At 45.3% G+C, this 17,701-nt stretch overlaps 1 protein-coding gene across 2 annotated transcripts in view; it reads left to right on the top strand.

Annotated features, from left to right (window-relative positions):
• The window catches only part of relt (RELT TNF receptor), a 31,217-nt gene that overhangs the window by 8,934 nt on the left and 4,582 nt on the right, over positions 1 to 17,701 (top strand). For both annotated transcript variants that reach the window (XM_036535999.1, XM_036535998.1), the window contains exons 2-8: positions 7,676 to 7,750; positions 8,952 to 9,059; positions 9,562 to 9,746; positions 10,811 to 10,863; positions 11,203 to 11,466; positions 15,411 to 15,491; positions 15,870 to 15,948. In XM_036535999.1, the coding sequence (XP_036391892.1) occupies positions 7,706 to 7,750; positions 8,952 to 9,059; positions 9,562 to 9,746; positions 10,811 to 10,863; positions 11,203 to 11,466; positions 15,411 to 15,491; positions 15,870 to 15,948 (815 nt within the window). In that variant the 5' untranslated portion in view covers positions 7,676 to 7,705. The remainder of the gene's footprint in view (positions 1 to 7,675; positions 7,751 to 8,951; positions 9,060 to 9,561; positions 9,747 to 10,810; positions 10,864 to 11,202; positions 11,467 to 15,410; positions 15,492 to 15,869; positions 15,949 to 17,701) is intronic.

The raw sequence follows: 17,701 nt of genomic DNA, 5'->3' as shown, positions 1-17,701 counted from the left end.
CTGTTACATTCTGCTGTCAGTTTTTTCAGCAGATTGTTCTGGTTCAGATATATCCAGAATATATATAGATATCATACCTAGATAACGTTTTTTCAGGTATGGTCTCTTACACAGCTCGAGCTTCAGAGCTTAAAGATTAGGTCTCGACTACAATATGCAAGTGTGACTGGAGTTTGATTTAACAGGGAGAAACTGACACCAAAAGGTGCAGAAAAGAGAGAATGAATCAGCTCACTGTGTCGACAGGAGGCTGAGTGGAAGGGAAACGCTGTCTATTTCAACAGAAATGATAGGAAATAACAGTCTTGTAAAGTGTAAATGACTTACTCAGGCCTGGGTGGACACCAGGGCGCCAAGGCCAAAATATACATTAAGGGCTCATTCGGAGAGCGTGAAAATAATGGCCCTCAAGGAGTCCAAATCAAGTATCTGTTTATTCCATTTGACCGGAGAGGAGCAACATAACATTCTGATGTCAGAGCAAGTGAAAACTCAAAAACTGAAGGGAGAGTGTCCCTCTGTCCATGAGATGGTTCGGTTTTTGCAACACACTAAATTATAACAGCCTGTTTTATGGTTTAGTATCAATTTAAATGAAATGTTTAATTGCGCGTAGCAGCCAGGTGGCCATGTTAAACAGGATCACATCAGTCAATGTTCAAATTGAAACTTAACTGCCACTGAAGCTGCAGCAATTCTAGAATGTCAGTCTGGAATGTCCTGTCTGTATGCCCATTCAGTACGATTTAATGGATGGGTATAGTTTTACACAAAATTAAACAGAGCTGTAGTCCAGTCTGATTCTGAATCCAGAATAAATACAGACAGAGGGGATAAGATACTTGACCTTAGGGAACTGTGGCAGCTTCTATCCTAGAAAAAGGCAGATTCTGGACAGATTATATTCTACTTATTCAATAAATGCCACATAGCTGTTGCATTCGTTTTACTGTGTAGAGGAACCATTTTGTTATTTTTATGTTTGTTGTTGTTTTTTATGGCAGACACCCTAATCCAGGGTGGTTTACAGAATATGGTAGGTGGAAGAGCAAAACCATAAGCAGTAATAACAACAGCCATTATACAGAGGACTGAGGGCAGATGTAGTGTCCAATTTAAAACACTGATTGCAAAATAAACCAAAGACAACAAGCAATAAGTATCTTTTACAGCACTAAAGCACTAAACTAAGGTAGATCAAGAATAAATAAGTCTGGGAAGTGGGCAGTCTAAAGGGCAGTCTAAAGGGTTGCATCTTCGGCAGGTGCAGGAAGGTGGTGAGTGACTCAGCACTTCTGAGTAGAGAGGGTAGTTCATTCTACCACTGTGGGGCTAGAGAAGAGAGTGGTTGTGTCCTAGCTCAGACAGCCAGCTGTGGAGGAACATATTATACTGGCAGCAGCTGGAGAGCAGCTCCTGTAAGTGGAAAGGGGCAGGGAGGGTGATAGCACAGTATACTATGTCCATGGCTTTGAAACTGATCCAGGGCGCGGTGGGTACCCATTGGAGGGTGATGGGAAGGGGGTAGCTCTGTAGTAGATGGCCTGTTGAAAAGACGTCCTGAGCAGTAGATTTCTGTATAGGCTGAAGCAGCCAGATAATGTCAGTAGAAGCAAGGATCCAGGAGCAAGTTAATGCAGTCCAGGTGAGGGAGAACAAGGGCCCGAGCAGCATCTGTATTGCACAGGAGCTGCGTGTAGTTGCACGCAGTTTTGTTTGAATGGTTCACCCCTCTTTCAATCCCGGGGCTTTAGAGTGCGCTGGAGAATGGCATTATGGGCTCACAGGGCTCAGACATCAGAGCTGGGATGCTGCTGGATTTTCTTTTCTCTCTCCCACTGACCACAGCAGAATGATGCACATGGCGTTAAATTGTTTTTGCCGTCTCTTGTTCTGGAGCCCACATGCAAACAAAACGTGAGTGACAAATAAGAGGCATCACACCCTTTATTTTCCATTTGTCATTTCCTTGGAGCATAACAAAGGCTGGGTGTTTGGCCGGGCTGCACCGCTGACCAGACAAAAACACCCCCCTCCCCCTGATGTTTTGGATTATTCCAATATATTGCGGGTCTTTTTTCCATGCGATCAAATAAAAGAAATCTAAAGGAAACAGTTTACAAGTTTCCACAAAGCCTCTTTTGCTCGCCTTGTGTTTTTTTTTTTTTTGTTGTTGTTCTTGTTCTTTTGTAGCAATAATTTAATTTAATTTACAGTTGTTTCGTGCATGCCGATTACAAAGGGGTTGTGGTGTTGGGAAGCACATGGCTGGCAAGGGGTGTGAAACGAGAAGGATATGGAAGACAATAAACTGTAATTTCAGGACTGTCAGCTCCAAAGAAGAGAGGGAGTGAGACAGCAAACTGTGGAGGAGGACAAGAAAGTGTCTGCCTATTTTTAAGTGCATCACAGAAATGGCATTGGTTGAAAGGCACAAATGAAGGCATTAAATTGCATGCGGAGGTTGCACATGCTGTGGTCTTGGGCCGTGCATGAAGCGCTGCATTTGACTTGGGAGGGCTCCTCTAGCCCTTTTGCCCTCAGACAGAATGTAGCTGTGGCCCTTGACGGGGAAAGCTGTTGCCTGTCAGCGATTTAATGAACCAGACGAACAGTACTGCATTTGATATACACGTGTAAAATGTAAAAGACATAGAGTCTTACCAATATTCTGTTTATTGTTGATGCAATAATTCATGCAGGACAATCATAACTCAGGATGGAGTCATTCCGTGTTCTGTATAGAACTGATCTGTCCTCACCTTTGATTTGAACAAAACTCAATATGAACTGTGTATCTTCTGAACTTGGCAATTGCGTATGCCCCTCTGACATCATCAAAGCCTTGTATAGGAATAGGTTATTTTTTTATGGTTCTTTTATGTTAATCAGGGTCAAACTGCATATCGTTTGACTCCAAAAGGACATTTTTGTGAGTACACCTTTATCAAGGACAGCTTGCATTGTAGATTTTGTTGCCGTATACATACGTGTTTGAGCATGAAGCATTTAGATGAAGTGCCTTATCCTGGCAAACATGTCCTTCATAATGGACTTATGTCCAATGATTTCCCACCCCTAGGTTCGGTATCCTACCCAGCCCACCCGTTCCTGCTCAGGTCTCAAACCTATTCTTCCTGAAATACTCTTGCATTTTTAAATGGAAACAGGAGAAAAGCTCTGCCGTTTACACTGCAGTGGAGTAGGGTGGTGGGAAATACTGTCTGGCCAGGTAATCCTTTAGACGTCACTCACTGTGTTACATACGCAAAGCCCAGCAGAGCAGAGGGAGATCAGAGCCAATTTTCCCCTCTTTACACCGGCTACAGACTAAGCCAAACACTGACAGGGACCATTGTCCTACAGCCCGGGGACCGCTTCTGCTCAGCAAATGACACAGGCGTAATGTCCCCTGCAGAAAGAGGCTTTGGGCCCAGCGCTGTCAGGGAAATTCCTGTGCCGGATGTCGGTCCCGTGTGCCGCCCGGGGCGCTGGCTCTCCGTCTGCAGACACCCCCACATTGGTGAGGACAGAGTGGGCCGAGAGTGGGCCGAGAGCTGGACGGAGCCGGGGAAGCGTGGCTTTGAAAGCCGGCGGGCTCTGCACAGGGCCGCTTCCAAAATCTCGTCGGAGTCGCTCCCGAGCTGTCGCCACCCGCCTCCAGAACCCGGCCCCGTCCAGTTTGTCGCTTGACGCTTTCCAAAAAGGCATTCGTAATTGTAGGTGATTTTATTGTTGTTTTTGTGTTTTTTTTCCCAGAGCGTTACCAAAACCACAAAATAAAGCAATATCCACCAAGAAACACAACAAGCTGTAATTATATTTCCTTTCAGCTTTATGTGATTTTAACGAAGGAGATAGTTCCTCGTGGGAGCTAAATTTACATCTCTTTGGCACGCGATGCATACTGCTCTTCTGTGTGCCACGCATAGAGGAGTCCTGATTTTTTTGCCTGAGTGGTGGTTGGAGAGGAGGGGGGGTTTCATTTTCTCTCTTCCTGAAATTACAGGAACTGCACATTATTTTAAACACACCCTCATTTACAGCAGAACGCATATTTAGGTGTTGCCAAAAACTAATCCTTTTTTTCCAAAGAAACTAAGCAGTTTGGGTAATCTTTACATTAGCTCTTGCATGTAAAACGAGCTGGGACCCATTTCTTTGGAATGTCACTAGAGACTGATGAAGCCACTTGTCCCTGCTGCACGCAGGCTGCCATTTTTGGGCTCTTTGGAGTGAGTGAGCAACATTTTTGCCACAGTGGCTTACATGACTGTTGTATTTAACCACAGTGCAAAACATGCTGGTGATTTTTTTTTAGCAGTCAAGCATGTCTCTCTCTCTCTCTGAACTGTGGAGCAAAGCAGGGAGAGGTCATCCCGGCTCTTACTTATGTTCTGACTTCACTGAAAATAGGGAAGCATGTTTTTTACCAGGTTTGCAGACAGCTGGCATTATTATTGATGCAAAGAGCTCTTACAAACAACAGTGGTTACAAGGTATTGCTGCTGTGCCCCTCTTGTCTGTGTTTGTATGTACAGAGTGTGTGTCTGTGTGTGTGTGCATACGCGTGCGCTTGGGTGTATGTGCCTTCAAGCGTGTGAATGTGAGTGTGTTTATGAGTGTGTGTGGATGTGTAAGGTATGGTCTATACTTGTGTGTGCATTGTATGGACACTTGTATTTGTATGTATGTGAGTGCATGGATGTGTGTATGAGCATATGAGTTTGGGGGTGTGTGCACGTGCCTGTGTGTGTCTGAGGGTGTCCAGGGGTGGCACATGGAATAGATTTTCTCTCTTTAGTTGTTGACTGGTTAGTGGAGAGTTTGCTACCAATAGAAAAGGCTGTGCAAGCCTACAAGTGAACCCTCATTATCTTCTAGGCCATTTGAATTGGCCCTTTAATGCCAGTTGGTGCCATGGAGGGCAGTCATGGGTGGAGCCTCCGCTGAGAGGCGTGGTTTGGTGGTGAGTGATGGTATAAGTGATGACAGTTCGTCTCAGACAGGTACAGTGCTCAGTCTTTTTGCTTTGATTGACTCACCTCTCAATCGCATCCCTCCATTACTGAGGGGTTGAACCAGTCCAATTCTGCAGTTCTGGGGTAAGTTTGGCACATAACACTTCCACTGATTCTTGCTCTTGGATCACTTTCAGATAAACTCAGATAAAAGAAAGGTTATTTGGAATGACCTGAATTTACTTTACATTATATTTAAGCATTGCTCACTCATCTTTATTTAGGGGCGATTTCACTGATGTTCATACTGAATTGCATTTTTTATCTTCTGCAAAGAACACTTCATTCACTTATTTATACAGCTGAATTGACCACCATCTTCCAGGCCTTATCAATGCATCGAAAAGCACATATTTCTCAAAGGTTAAACAGTAATATTAGGGGGTACATCAGCATAACTCATACAATTTTTATTGTTGTGATAATTTTGAAATTATTTGAATTTCGAAAAAGTTACAATCATTGTCAAAAATGTTTGACATGAGTACACTTCACATCATTATACCTCACTGACCTGAGGAGAGACAAATGTGTCCATCACAATTGTTTTGTTGCTGAGAAGTGTGTTAGTTTTTTTACTTACTCCTGCTGAGTAGAATTAGTTTGAACAGTTATTAGCAAGTGCTGCAAGATTCCTGTTTTGCATTAGCTTCTGTTGTGTGTAATTATGTCTTCCCAGTCATAACTGTCTACTTGTTATTTCCGCAATGAATCAAGATTCTGTCATAACAAGCAACTTCAGTTATGTATTAATTTCCAGGGGTAGATGTGTGCTCTTTTTTCAGAGACCTTTGCAATGTTTTCTTTGTAGCGATATTAGCTCCATGTGATTCATATTGATTGTGGGCCAGACATGAATAATTGCTTTCTTTAGCATGCCACTGCGCATCCTCCGAGCTCATATCTGATATGAGTATAAGAGCAGTGGGCTTTGGGAAAATAAAGCGATTATCGCCTGGAGGTTGTTTTTCCGTAACTCTCACCTCAGATGATCTCTGGCCCAGGGCCCGGCGGGCGTTGCTAAGTCTGGGGTTGAGAACGCCCCCCCTTTGTGTGAGGGGGGGGGGGGGGGGGGGGGGGGTACAGGGGCTTGGGGGTGAACGTGAGTGTGGGGTCAGAGTTGAGAGAAAGCGAGGGTTTAGAATGTGTGGGATTTTCACGTGGAGGTCAGGGCACAGGTTGAGGGGAAGGAGAGGGAAGAGGAAGAGTGGAGGTACACTCAGTGCCTTCTCCTCCCACTGCCAGTGTGCCTCCCACAGCTGGCATGAACCCCAGAGAGGGATGTCTGAGCTTGACTTCTCAGCCCACTGTAATTGAGTCAGTGCCGGGGCGTATCACGCATTACACAATGGAAGAAAACGAAAGAAGAAAAAAAAAACAGAAATTTTTCATTATTAAAATTTATGATTTCCCACAAGTTATATTCTTTTTCTTAGATGTAGAAAATTTCTAAGTATGATCCCATTTATCTGAAGGTTTAGTGGGATCTCATTTATCCGAAGGCTTTGTTTTTTAAAGAAGTTTTTATCTTAAAAAAGCAAAATTAATTGTAAAAAAGCAAAAGCAGAATTGCTTCCTATACTATGTTAAGAAAGGAATGAAAATGGATTTTAAATATTCTTATTTTAACAGTAGTATTTCAGTAAGTTAAATTGTTTAGCAAAAGTTTGATTCTTATTGAATTTTTTACTGCGGTATTAATACCACGTGTCCATCAGGCCCACAGTCCACATTAAGAGGCTGCTGTCATAGTGGTTTTTGAAGGAAAAGTCTATCTCCTATAAGACCCTGCAGTCTGTTTCACCATCCTCTTGTGCCCAGTGCTCTCAGGAAGCCATTGGACTCTGTCCCGGTCTGACCGTGACTGGGAGCCCTCTAAAAATAAGTCATTGAAGTAGCAAACAGAAAACCACAGAAACCCAAGTGTCCATTTTTAGTAACCCCTGAGTATTTGTGTCATGCCTCTACATTCACGACTCGTGTAGCAACCTGTGTTTATTCATCGCCAGGCTTTTTGTAAATGCTATTTACCGCTGTTTGTTTTGTCCAAACTTTTGAAACCAGGTCTTTGCGAGGTGTGATTCAGAGGTGGGTGATGGCAAAAGACGCTTGTGTGAAAAAAGTTTTACAGCGGCAAATTAAATCATGCAAAGATTCACGCCACATGCAAAGTACTGCATGTTGTGAAACCCGCTTATGCAACATTGTTTCCTCGCTTGTTATAAATGTATCACGCATCTTTGATTTGAACGTTTGAAGCCTCTGTCTGAGGTCTGTGTAGTAAAAAAAGCAAAGAAACATTTCTGGTGGCAGAGAGGGACATGTGGAATGATGTGAGGAATTTAATGGCTGTCTCTGGAAAGGACTTTGAGGGTCCTTTTCCATTTTCCCACTCGCAAACATGAAATGCAAAATGAAATACAGGTTCATAGTGTGTAAATCCTGAATCCAAGAAGGATGTTTTGCAATGGTAATCCGACATCATCTGTTTTATAAAGTGAACAATCGTTTGACCTTGAATTGTTTTGTAAGGTGACGTGTTTTTGAATCCTGTCACCTTCGTCTTGCTGGTGGAAGATGGGAAAACTCCTCATCCATTTTCTGGGGTTGTGTTTCATGCCCTCTGACCTGGCCACGTCCTCTTTCTCTCACAGATCTTATGTTCATAGAAGATTACCTTGAAGATGATGAGGAACCACCTTCGCTGCTCAGCTCTTGTCCTTCTCTCCGTAAGTGTCCCACCTCTCGACCCGGCACCTGTGTATGTGTGTTTGCCTGTGTGCTCATGCGAGGTTTAGAGATGAAAGCACTCATCTTTGACTCATCTTCTTAATACATCTTTGTACATTGTTATTCCGTCGGCAACGTTTCATGCTACCTCGTTAATTTTGTTGACTGGCCGTTTGTTAAAAGCCCTCTCTCGAGTTTTTTATGTGATACATTAGGGTGAGGTTATCTCTTGAATGCCTTTTTGGAAGAGTTGACGTTTTACAATGAGCTCTTTTACAGGAGTTTGAGTTTGCAGGTCTCCATTGTCATCATAATGGCTCCACTATGCATTAACTCTTAATGAACCAAGCTGTCTGTCTCTGTCTCTGTCATGTGTAAGATTTTAAAAATGAGCAAACATGGATCTCTGGAATCAATGCTGTGTACTCATAAAAAGCCTTAGGGGTAGCAATAGGTGTGAGAGCATCTTGTTGCAGCTGTGACATGAATGAATTGAATTGAATTTTCTCACAGACATAATTTCATTGGTCCTGTAGTTTTGAGTTCTCTTTCTCACACAGTCTTGTGCATACTATAGTGCTGAGCTCTCTTTCTCTCTCTCTCTCTCTTAATCTCATTGATCCTGTGGTGTTGACTTCTCACTCTTATTTAATCTTGTTGGTCTGGTAGTGTTGACTTCTCTCTCACACCTAATCTCATTGCTCTTGAAGTGCTGAGTTCTTTCTTTCACTTAATATCATTTATCCTGTAGTGTTGAGTTCCTTCTCACTTAATCTCATTCGTCCTGAAGTGTTGAGTTCTGTCTCTGACTTTGCTCTGTTAGCGTGCTGTCTGTGCGGTCTCCAGCATCTGTACTGGAGAAGTGGTGTTGAGTGTTGCGCACAGGACAGGCGGTGACCCGCACCCACAGTGATGGCGTTTCCCAGGGTGACTTAGGTCCCATTAGCACACACAACGTCAGTGGGATACAGTAAATATGCAAAATACAATTTAAATACAAATGACTGTTTACCCAGTGCAGTTACGTCCAATGACTTGTCGTTCACAAATACTAAAACTACCACCTGTAATTTCATCGAGATTCCAAGTGCGTAAGGAGCTGCAAGCCTAGACCCATTCAGACTGAGTCTGTGTGTTTGTTGGTGTGTTTCAGTGTGTAAAAGTTTGTTTGATGCTCAATGAATGCATACTCTCCTGCAGCTCCTTGGCCTGCGAGGGGCGCTGGCAACGCAGTGTGGGTGGGGGAAGGTCCTGACCAGCGAGGGGTGTGTCTGTCTGCAGTGTCCAGTGGGTCAGGAGCCCAGCAAGGTGAGACAGAACGGCAGCAGCACCGCCCCCCCCACCTTCCTGCCATCTGCCATCCCGCCACTGGCTGCTTTTCTCCGTCCTCTCTCTGAAACACACCCCATTGTCCCCTCTCTCCTCTAACTCCTCCAGAGGAGACTCACCTGTGAATGTCCAGCTTTCCTTGCCTCCCTCCTGTAGGATTTGCCCTTTCTTTCTGCCTCTTTTCTCCCTTCTTTCTTTTTCTCACTCCCTCCTTTCTCTACAAGGTTTATCTCAGCGAGAAACTCTAGGACTTTGTGTTCATTCAGGGGTTTTTAGAACTGACATCTCCATGAAACAGAAAAAAACAATACTTTTCACTCCTTTCATTTGAAATGCTGGAACAGTAGTTTTTTAATCCTTACCGAAAGTTGTCGCTTGTTTCGTTATGCCTTATGTAACTGAAACATTTCCCAGTATGAATGTAATTACAGCCCTTTGAGTTTCAAAACATAATTAGCATTGTGACTGTTTTCCCTGTCAGGCCTGCGGGCAAGCTGAAGGCCCAGAGGAAGTGGTGAGGTGCCAGGCTTGTTCAGCAGGCACCTTCTCGGACACCTACGATTCAGACCTGTGCAGACCCCACACCTCGTGTGCAGCCCTCAACCGCCTCCTGATGAGTCCCGGTAGCACAGAGAGGGATGCCACCTGCGGAGATTGCATGCCTGGGTAAGGGTGCCCTTTTCACTGTTACCTGACTTCATTTCACCAGCCTTGAGACATGCTGCAGCACGCAGGTCCCCTCCCATAAATGCATTCCCCACAGGCAAGGGGGTTGATTCATTTTTCCATTGAGGGGAAAAAAACATCTGACCACAAACATTTCATTCTGAAAGCCACATTCGGTACAATTCACAAAGAGCCCTTACTGTTTGTTTTGAATTTGATATTGAATATTGTCTCCACGCACAATTATAAACGTGAGTGCGTTGCCTGGAAAAGGAAGCCGTCTCAGAAAGAATGAGGTTCACCTACAGAAGCAAGACGAGAGGGTTAACTTGAAAACAGCTGTGATGTCAGCAAAGCCCCGTCATTAATGCTCAAGGACGGCAGCGCTGGATTCCCCAGCTGTTTGAGCTTTTGTGATGTGACGTCAAGGGCGGATTTGTGCACGGGTGGTAAACTCATCTAAAGATGACCGGGCTGGCAACACATCAAGCGCTGCCATGGTCCTTTAAAGTCCTTAAATGTTTTCATCCTGGACTGACTTCCTTACTGTCCTTGAAATGTCACATGATAAGTTTATTCTTTTTTTTTTTTCTTTTTTTTACTTTTTACAGTTAGCAGGAGGTCTTTCTTGCTAACTCGCTAGTTTGATGTCACTTACTGTCAAGACTAGTAATGTCAGTGTGCTGGTATCACTAATAAATTGACCAGCTCACCGGTTTGTCCATTAAGCCCATGAGTTTCTGGTTTTCCCTTTGAAGAGTATATGTATGCATGTTTCCAAACAGACCAAATGTTTAAAAAGTAATGTGTCTGAAAAATTATTTCCGTCTGCCATTGCAATTGACAATAAAAATAATTAACAATAAAAATGTTTATCCTTAAAGCATCTTTAAAACATCACAGAAAATGTGAATCTGGTTTGAGTGGGAGCCTCAAATAAGAGCAGGAACCGGCACTCTGAACTGCACTTCAGCAATTGGCCACTGCAGTAGAAGAACCTACTGTGTGCTGAAAATGACAGTATGCAGTGATGGGACCTTTTGTTTTTTTTTTTTTTTGCACAGATTCTACTCTGCTGCTAAGGAGAAGTCCTCCAGCCCAGACAGCTGTGTGAGACGTGAGTGTAAATTATGTTCAGAGCCTCAGAACATTTCTTATGTTACCCTCACTGTACAGCATGGAGACTGAAGGCTCACAGGGTCAGAGCTCAGCGCTCTGTATGTAACGTGATGCAGCTTGGCCTACAAATGCCCCGCTGTGATGCCTTTATTTGAAGCCATTGAACCCGTAGCTGTACGGTGTCTGGTACCAGGCTGGGTTTGAACACAGTGTCAAGTACAATTTGATATGATATGCCAGTAGCTTGGTTTCACTATGAAAACAGTGGCTCTAAATGAAGAAAGGGGCTGTGACGTGCCTTGACTGTCGGTGTGTCTCCTGCCCTGTCCCGTGTCAGTGATCCCACGCCCGCTGGTGCGCGTGCTGAGGAACGTGGGAAAGGGCGTGGCGCGGGGGACGGGCAGAGGGCCGGCCAACGCCACCAACGTGCGCAGCGCGGAGGAGAAGAACACGGAGTACGCCGTCTTCGCGCTGGTGCCCATCTTCTGCGTCATGGGCCTGCTGGGTATCCTCATCTGCAACATCCTGAAGAAGAAGGGCTACCACTGCACCGCGGAGAAGGAGGGCGGAGACGAGGAGGCGCCCACGCCCCAGAAAGAGGGTAGGAAAACAGACAGATTCCAGGAGCATGCTCTGTTTTGTACCATGTGTGGGGTACGTTATTATTATTCATTTGTTTGGAAACCTGCACAGGTAATGTTTGTCCACATGTTTGTCACTCCATACAGCTGGATATTCAGACTCGTAATCCTCTAGTTACAGACCATTCTCCTTATACCTGATGCCATATAATGCTCTATTTCCATATAGATTTAGGACTGTAAAAAAGAAGTGACGCATCACTCTGACCCGCTAAGTAGATATGGGGGCAGGTGGGTGGGGAAAGTCACGGTGTCGTGTTACAGATGTGATCCTTTCACCGGCTTTGTCCCTTGGCTGTCCCACACTTCTCACAGTGATCATGATACAAGCTCAGACAAAAGCCAAAAGGCTGTACAGAAATGAGGGCCGTGGCGGCTGCAGAGCTAGAGAAAGACACCATGTCCTGAGTGATCCACCCTCGCCCCTGAGTGTTAAATGTTTCTTGTCGTTCCTGTCAGCCAGCTGGTGAAAAGCTGCCTTCTCTGGGTGTGCTGTGGTTTATTCTAAGGTTGCCAAAGATCATTTGAAGAACTCCTGTCACACCCAAGGCCATGTCTACAGAGTAGAACTTTAGTTGTACAGATGTAATGGGAGAGAATGAGAGCATTTGAAGAAACAGGACTTCTGCTGCTGTTTGTATCAGGCGTTTCGTGTTCTCTGAGGGAAATTCATGTAAACTGCACCTCTGTCCCCAGGTCACTGAGGCAGAACAATAGTCTCTGTAGTGATCTTTCTGCTGGAAAATGCAAAAGCATGCTGCCAGGAAAGACCGGCTCTCGGTACGCTTGTGACATGCGACGGCATCGCCACTCATGCCGGGGCAGGTTTCACACCACCCTTTTTTTAATTCGTCTCAGATACCGCTCATTCCAAGGTCATGTGACATGAAATGCAAAATGGTTGTAGATTCACCTACAACTGTTGACCGTGAATCAGACTCAAATAAATAGTTCGAATTTGGATTAGAGCTTAGTACCTTAAACTAATACACCTGTCCTGTGAAGAGACAGGACGTACTGCTCTCAGTGTAAATACAACTGTACCTGCCCTCACTTTGCCCTACCCCTGCGGTGGCTGTGTTTCTTTCCATGCGTGTTTTACAGGCAAACTGCGTGACATGTGAACAGTGTTGACACAGCAGATTAATGTCGTGTGGTTAATGATGGCTCAGCTCATGTAAATGTGAAATGGCCTGAAGTCACTAACCGTGGGACTGAACTATGAGGGAGGAATCATGAAACTATGAAATATGCATGAAGTAGAGTGTGTATGTGCGTTGCGAGACAGGAGAGTGTTTAGGATATGATATGCTAGCTTCTGAAGGAGAGATACAGAGTGTTTAATATTTGCCCATTGCAGAGATTTACAGTGTATGTCATGGTATTTATGGTATGCTATGACATTGTATGAATGGCAAATGTTTCACTGTTTATGAAGCTGCATCTTAGCCTGTTTGTTTGACTGTATAAGACAGGAGGCAGAGTCCTGGAGCTGCACTTGCCGAGTTGCTGTTTTGTTTTCGTTTTGCCTGGTCCTGTATGTCCAGCGCGCCCCATCTCGAATGACTGTTGTGAAACTGTAGAGTGCTCCGTCCTTCTGGGAACTGGACACTCGCCTGGTGGCTCGACTTTCCTAAATCAATTATTCAGTCAAGCCCCTCACCCGCCCACAGCCAGCCACACGGCCATCTCCAGGTGACGTGGGACTCTGTCCCTTGTCCAGCCTGGAGCCGTAGACATGGATACAGGCCAAGCGCTTCAGTGGTGTAGAGTTCAGAAACCGCTCTCCTGCCAGCCATGTATGTTCAAGCATTAAAGGCGAATGCACCTTTCACTCATTTTACCCAATTGTTTATGCAGTGTAATTATGGCTGTCTGGGAAGTGAAGCAGGCCCCTGTATGACCTTGAATGGGGTGTCATCCTAGAGAACCTTGGTCCGTGTGAAGTTTTAACAGGGTTAGGAAAACTCAAAAGCAAAAATAGACTGGGAAATAATCCTCTGCATTGTGATGTAGTGTAATGCAGTGTAGGGCTTGTTAAATATAGTGCAGAGCCATGCTGGGGGTCGGTTAGATCTGGCTGGGCTGGGTGGGGCCCGGCTCAGGTCCTCAGGTCTTTGTGACTAGCGTAGACTTTTCCTGAGGGGCACAGTGATGTAGCTGTGTCTGTGGTGCAGAGAGGTGCAATAGGGGGCCCAGGATGGAAGGTGCTGCAGCAGAACACTGACTCAGAGTTATGGGGGGGGGGGGGGTCTGAGAATAGGGGAGGGGCGGATGAATACACAGATACAGAGATGGGGAAGTAAGAGGGATGACACAGGAAACAGAGGGAAGTGGATCCTAGTTTTCAAACTCCTAATCCTATTCCCAGCCTTCATCTATGGTGGCCTGTGTTATAGAGCTAGTGTACAGAGGAGAAAGCAGCCTTGATGCCTGTCTGCCATGATGGAGGCTGTCAAAATAAGCACAGACAGAAAAAAAACGCCACAGTTTCCGCTCTGGCTCCATTGTCTGTCAGTCTGTGACTGGTTCAGCAGCGTCCCTTTCTCCCCTGCATCACCAGCCCTCCTAAAAACCTGCCAAACCACCCACCCCCCACCCCCCACCCCCCCCCCCCGGCAAAAGGGCTTACGTAACTGTTCCTTTCTCTGCTTGGTCGGCTACTGATATCTGCTGCCGCACCAAAAAGAAGAAGATCCGAATGTTTTACAGATTCAGTGCACTGCACAGGGTCACAGAGAGGAAGGCACTCTGGTTTGGTCAGAGGCAGAGGGAACTCACACCTGTCTCCACTCAAATAACAAACTACTAAGCCCTCCTCTCCAGAGACCAGTGATTGCCTGGGAGACAACACTGTTGTTGTTCTTGTTGTAATGTAATTGTTAAATGGTCGACCAACAAGAGGCAGTCCTTTAAATTGGCCCTATGTAGATGACTGAAACTGCGGAGGGGATGGCATGGGCATACTTTGTGTGTCTGTGTCTGTGTTTGTGTCTGTGTATGTCTGTGTGTGTCTGTGTGTGTGTCTGTGCGGGTGTGTGTGTCTGTGGGTGTCTGTGTTTGCGAGTCTGTGTCTGTGCACGATGTGTGTTTGGTAGAGAGAACGAGAGAAAGAGAATGATTAGGGGAAACAAAAGGTTTGAATTGATTAAAATAACAATCCAAAATACAAAAGTGAGCACTTTGGGGAGGGGCCTGCTAAAGGCCTGAATAGAAGTTACAGCTGACTGAGCTGTTCTGTTCCATCTGCTGCCCTCTGGAACTGTGGGAAAGGCCTGGTTGCCATGGAGACCTCTGTTCTTATACACCAGATTCTCCATATTGCCAGCCGGCTGTTTGAACACTCAGAATAGACTAAAAGCATGTTTGCTATTTTTGAGAAGTAGGAACATTGCTACGATGTCCACTGCATTAGAAACCTGGGGGAAATGTTTGGCTGCACTTGAATCAGTCTTGGGCCAAACAGATATAAATCTTTTCCTGGGAAATTCTTCACAGTTCACAAAACTAATATCAGGCACTGTGGAATATTCCTTTATTATTCTTTGTAATTCATCTTTGAGACAATTTGTCGTCAGATTAACTTGAGACAAATGATGTGTATAATGAGACATTCCACAATTAATAATTTATGTTATGTCTAGATTGTATCAGGAACACTGATGTGACTGTCCTGCCCAAAATGTAATTTGCAATGTAATAACGCAAAAGCCACTCTATTAAAGACAATATAGGAAGGACATAGATCTCATTTCATCACTGCAAAGGCAGTCTGAGAAGGTTCTAAACTTAATATGATGCTGTAATGCATTATTGAAACATAATAAGGTTGCTGTAATGTCACAGACACCTTAGGGACTTGGTTGCTGGTTCATGGACTGACCTATTTGTGTGCATCTTACAGGTAACTCTGGCCCGTACATTGTGGATGACCCCAATGAAGACACCATCAGCGTGCTGGTGCGCCTCATCACTGAGAAAAAAGGTACACTCTTCACCTGCTCTGCTCTGTGGATGCCCAGTAATTCCCTAAAGTCCCACACTGCAACCTGTGCACAGCTCAAACCTGGGTGACTCCCTGCTGACCTGTCCACATTGCATCTGATGGCATTTTGAAACTGACCTTATACAATAGAGCTAAGAAATGCTGCTTAGGGAAAGTTTAGGCCAAATCTGAATCTCAAATATAGAGTCTGTAGAGACAATAAATGGGTTTGTCATCTAAAAAAAAGGTTTTGCATAAACCAGCGTGTGGAGTGTCACAGGTTTGGCTATGGAGTGGATCTGCCCGTGTGTAGAGGGGGGTGTGAGGAGCAGCGGAGGGGCTGTGGACGGGGAAATGAACGGTCTCTGTCTGTTTCAGAGAACGCCGCTGCTCTGGAGGAGCTGCTGCTGGAGTACGAGAGCAAACAGATGTCCATCAGCAAAGCCTCTTCCATCAAGTGAGAACCTCTTTATGATCCAGGGTCTGTCCTCACTGAGAGCACAGCAGGCCTCTAGCTCAGCCTGTGCAGTGTCACGTTTCACCCACGGCCAACAACATGGCGGCGTGTCATGTGAGAGCGTTCTGTCCAATCACAGTCACCTCTCCACACTAAGGTGGCAAGGAGCGGGCCGGGTAGTTGCAGAGATGTGCAGGTCAGAAATCTCTGCCCCGTTGCTCTCCTGATAAATATCCGAAGTGGCTTCCAAAAAGGGAAAGTCAACTTTCATTTGCAGACAGGGGTGAACCAGAGTGGGAGTTGTTCCTCTGTACAAACCATGTAGATTATACACGTGTCAGGAGACGCCAGGGCGTGACGTCCTTGGTGATGAGGCGGAGAAAGGGGAGACAGCCTCGTATATCACCCCTGGCCCGTAGAGCTGCTCCCTCTGCCTCATCCCAATGTGGCACCTCCAGAAGGACATCCAAGGTCCTCCAGTGAGCTCGCAGGCAGGATGATAATCACAGCCTCCCTGGCAGGAGATCAGCACCAGCAGATGCACATTCCTGTCCACTTAAACGCAGATATAAAGCCCTGTTCAACAGGATCCCACAGGGCAAGAGGCTCATTTATACAGGCCATATTTAGTAAGATAAGGAACCTGGTAACATAAGGACATGAAGAAGTGTTTTTAAACAAACATGTTTCGCCACATGCCATTATCAACATTTCTGATGAATTTCAAGAAACTCAAATAAGGAAGGTGGACACCACTTCCGTGTTTGATAAAGGCAGGGTGTGGGCTTCTTTCTTTTTTCCCTATCTCCTTTTTGCTGTAGTTTAATTTCTTAGATGCAGACACGCTGAAGTCTAAAGCTAAAGTTGTGGTTTTTGCGCATGGGGGTGTCAGAATGGTACGAATGTATAAGGAAATGACTGCATGCTGCCATGATAGCGCTATGAAAGAAATCTGTTTGCTCTTTTAATTTATTACCTTGTACAAGGTGATACTACTGTTAACCCATGAGACACCAGGGGTCATGTGAGATAGCCCCCCCACCCCCGAGTTGACTAGGTGTCAACTAGGTGTTGACTAGGTGTGCTCAGTACTGGGTTTGCGGTTTGTGCGTACGTGAACTCATCCAACCCCCACCGCCCCCCCCACCCCACCCCCCGGATGAAAAGTCTGTTCAAAACTAGCACCGTCAGAGTCCTTATATAATGCCCTGCCCCATTGTCCCATTGTGCGGGAGAGAAAAGAACCAGACCCGTTTTTACCGCGGTGACCCCGGCCGAAAAAGAGCTGGCATTAAAAGATTTCTAGAACTCAAAGCCAACACGTACAGTACAGAGCGCTTTTCACGCCGTCAGAAAAGGGCCAGCGGTGACGGGTGCAGCTCTGCCTTTTCCTTTGTGTCGCGCTGAATGTGTTACTGAAGATACAGGGCTGCACTGTCATCTCTCTGCCACCAATGGGAGCAGCGGCAGCTCTTCTACGAGTGAGATATCCAAAGGGCTGTGGATTCAAATCCCAGCCGGGATGTTGCAGATTGACCCCAAATGCGGTGCTTTAACTTTGAACTTCTGCAGTGGAGCAAAAAGAATCGCATGCAATTGTAATTATTTCGTCAAAAATCACTCGTATTTCAAAGGTGCAAAGTAAGGGGCGTGAGTCACCTGATGGGAGTATCTAAAATGGTTTAGGCTAATGATAAAACTTTATTTTTTGTATTTTTTCCCCCTTTTCACCCGACCTTTAGTATTTGTCAAT

The sequence above is a fragment of the Megalops cyprinoides genome, chromosome 9, assembly GCF_013368585.1.
Source record: "Megalops cyprinoides isolate fMegCyp1 chromosome 9, fMegCyp1.pri, whole genome shotgun sequence".
Taxonomy (NCBI): Eukaryota; Metazoa; Chordata; class Actinopteri; order Elopiformes; family Megalopidae; genus Megalops; species Megalops cyprinoides.
The sequence above is the reverse complement of the archived record's forward strand: the minus strand, read 5'-3'. Positions and strand labels throughout refer to the sequence as shown.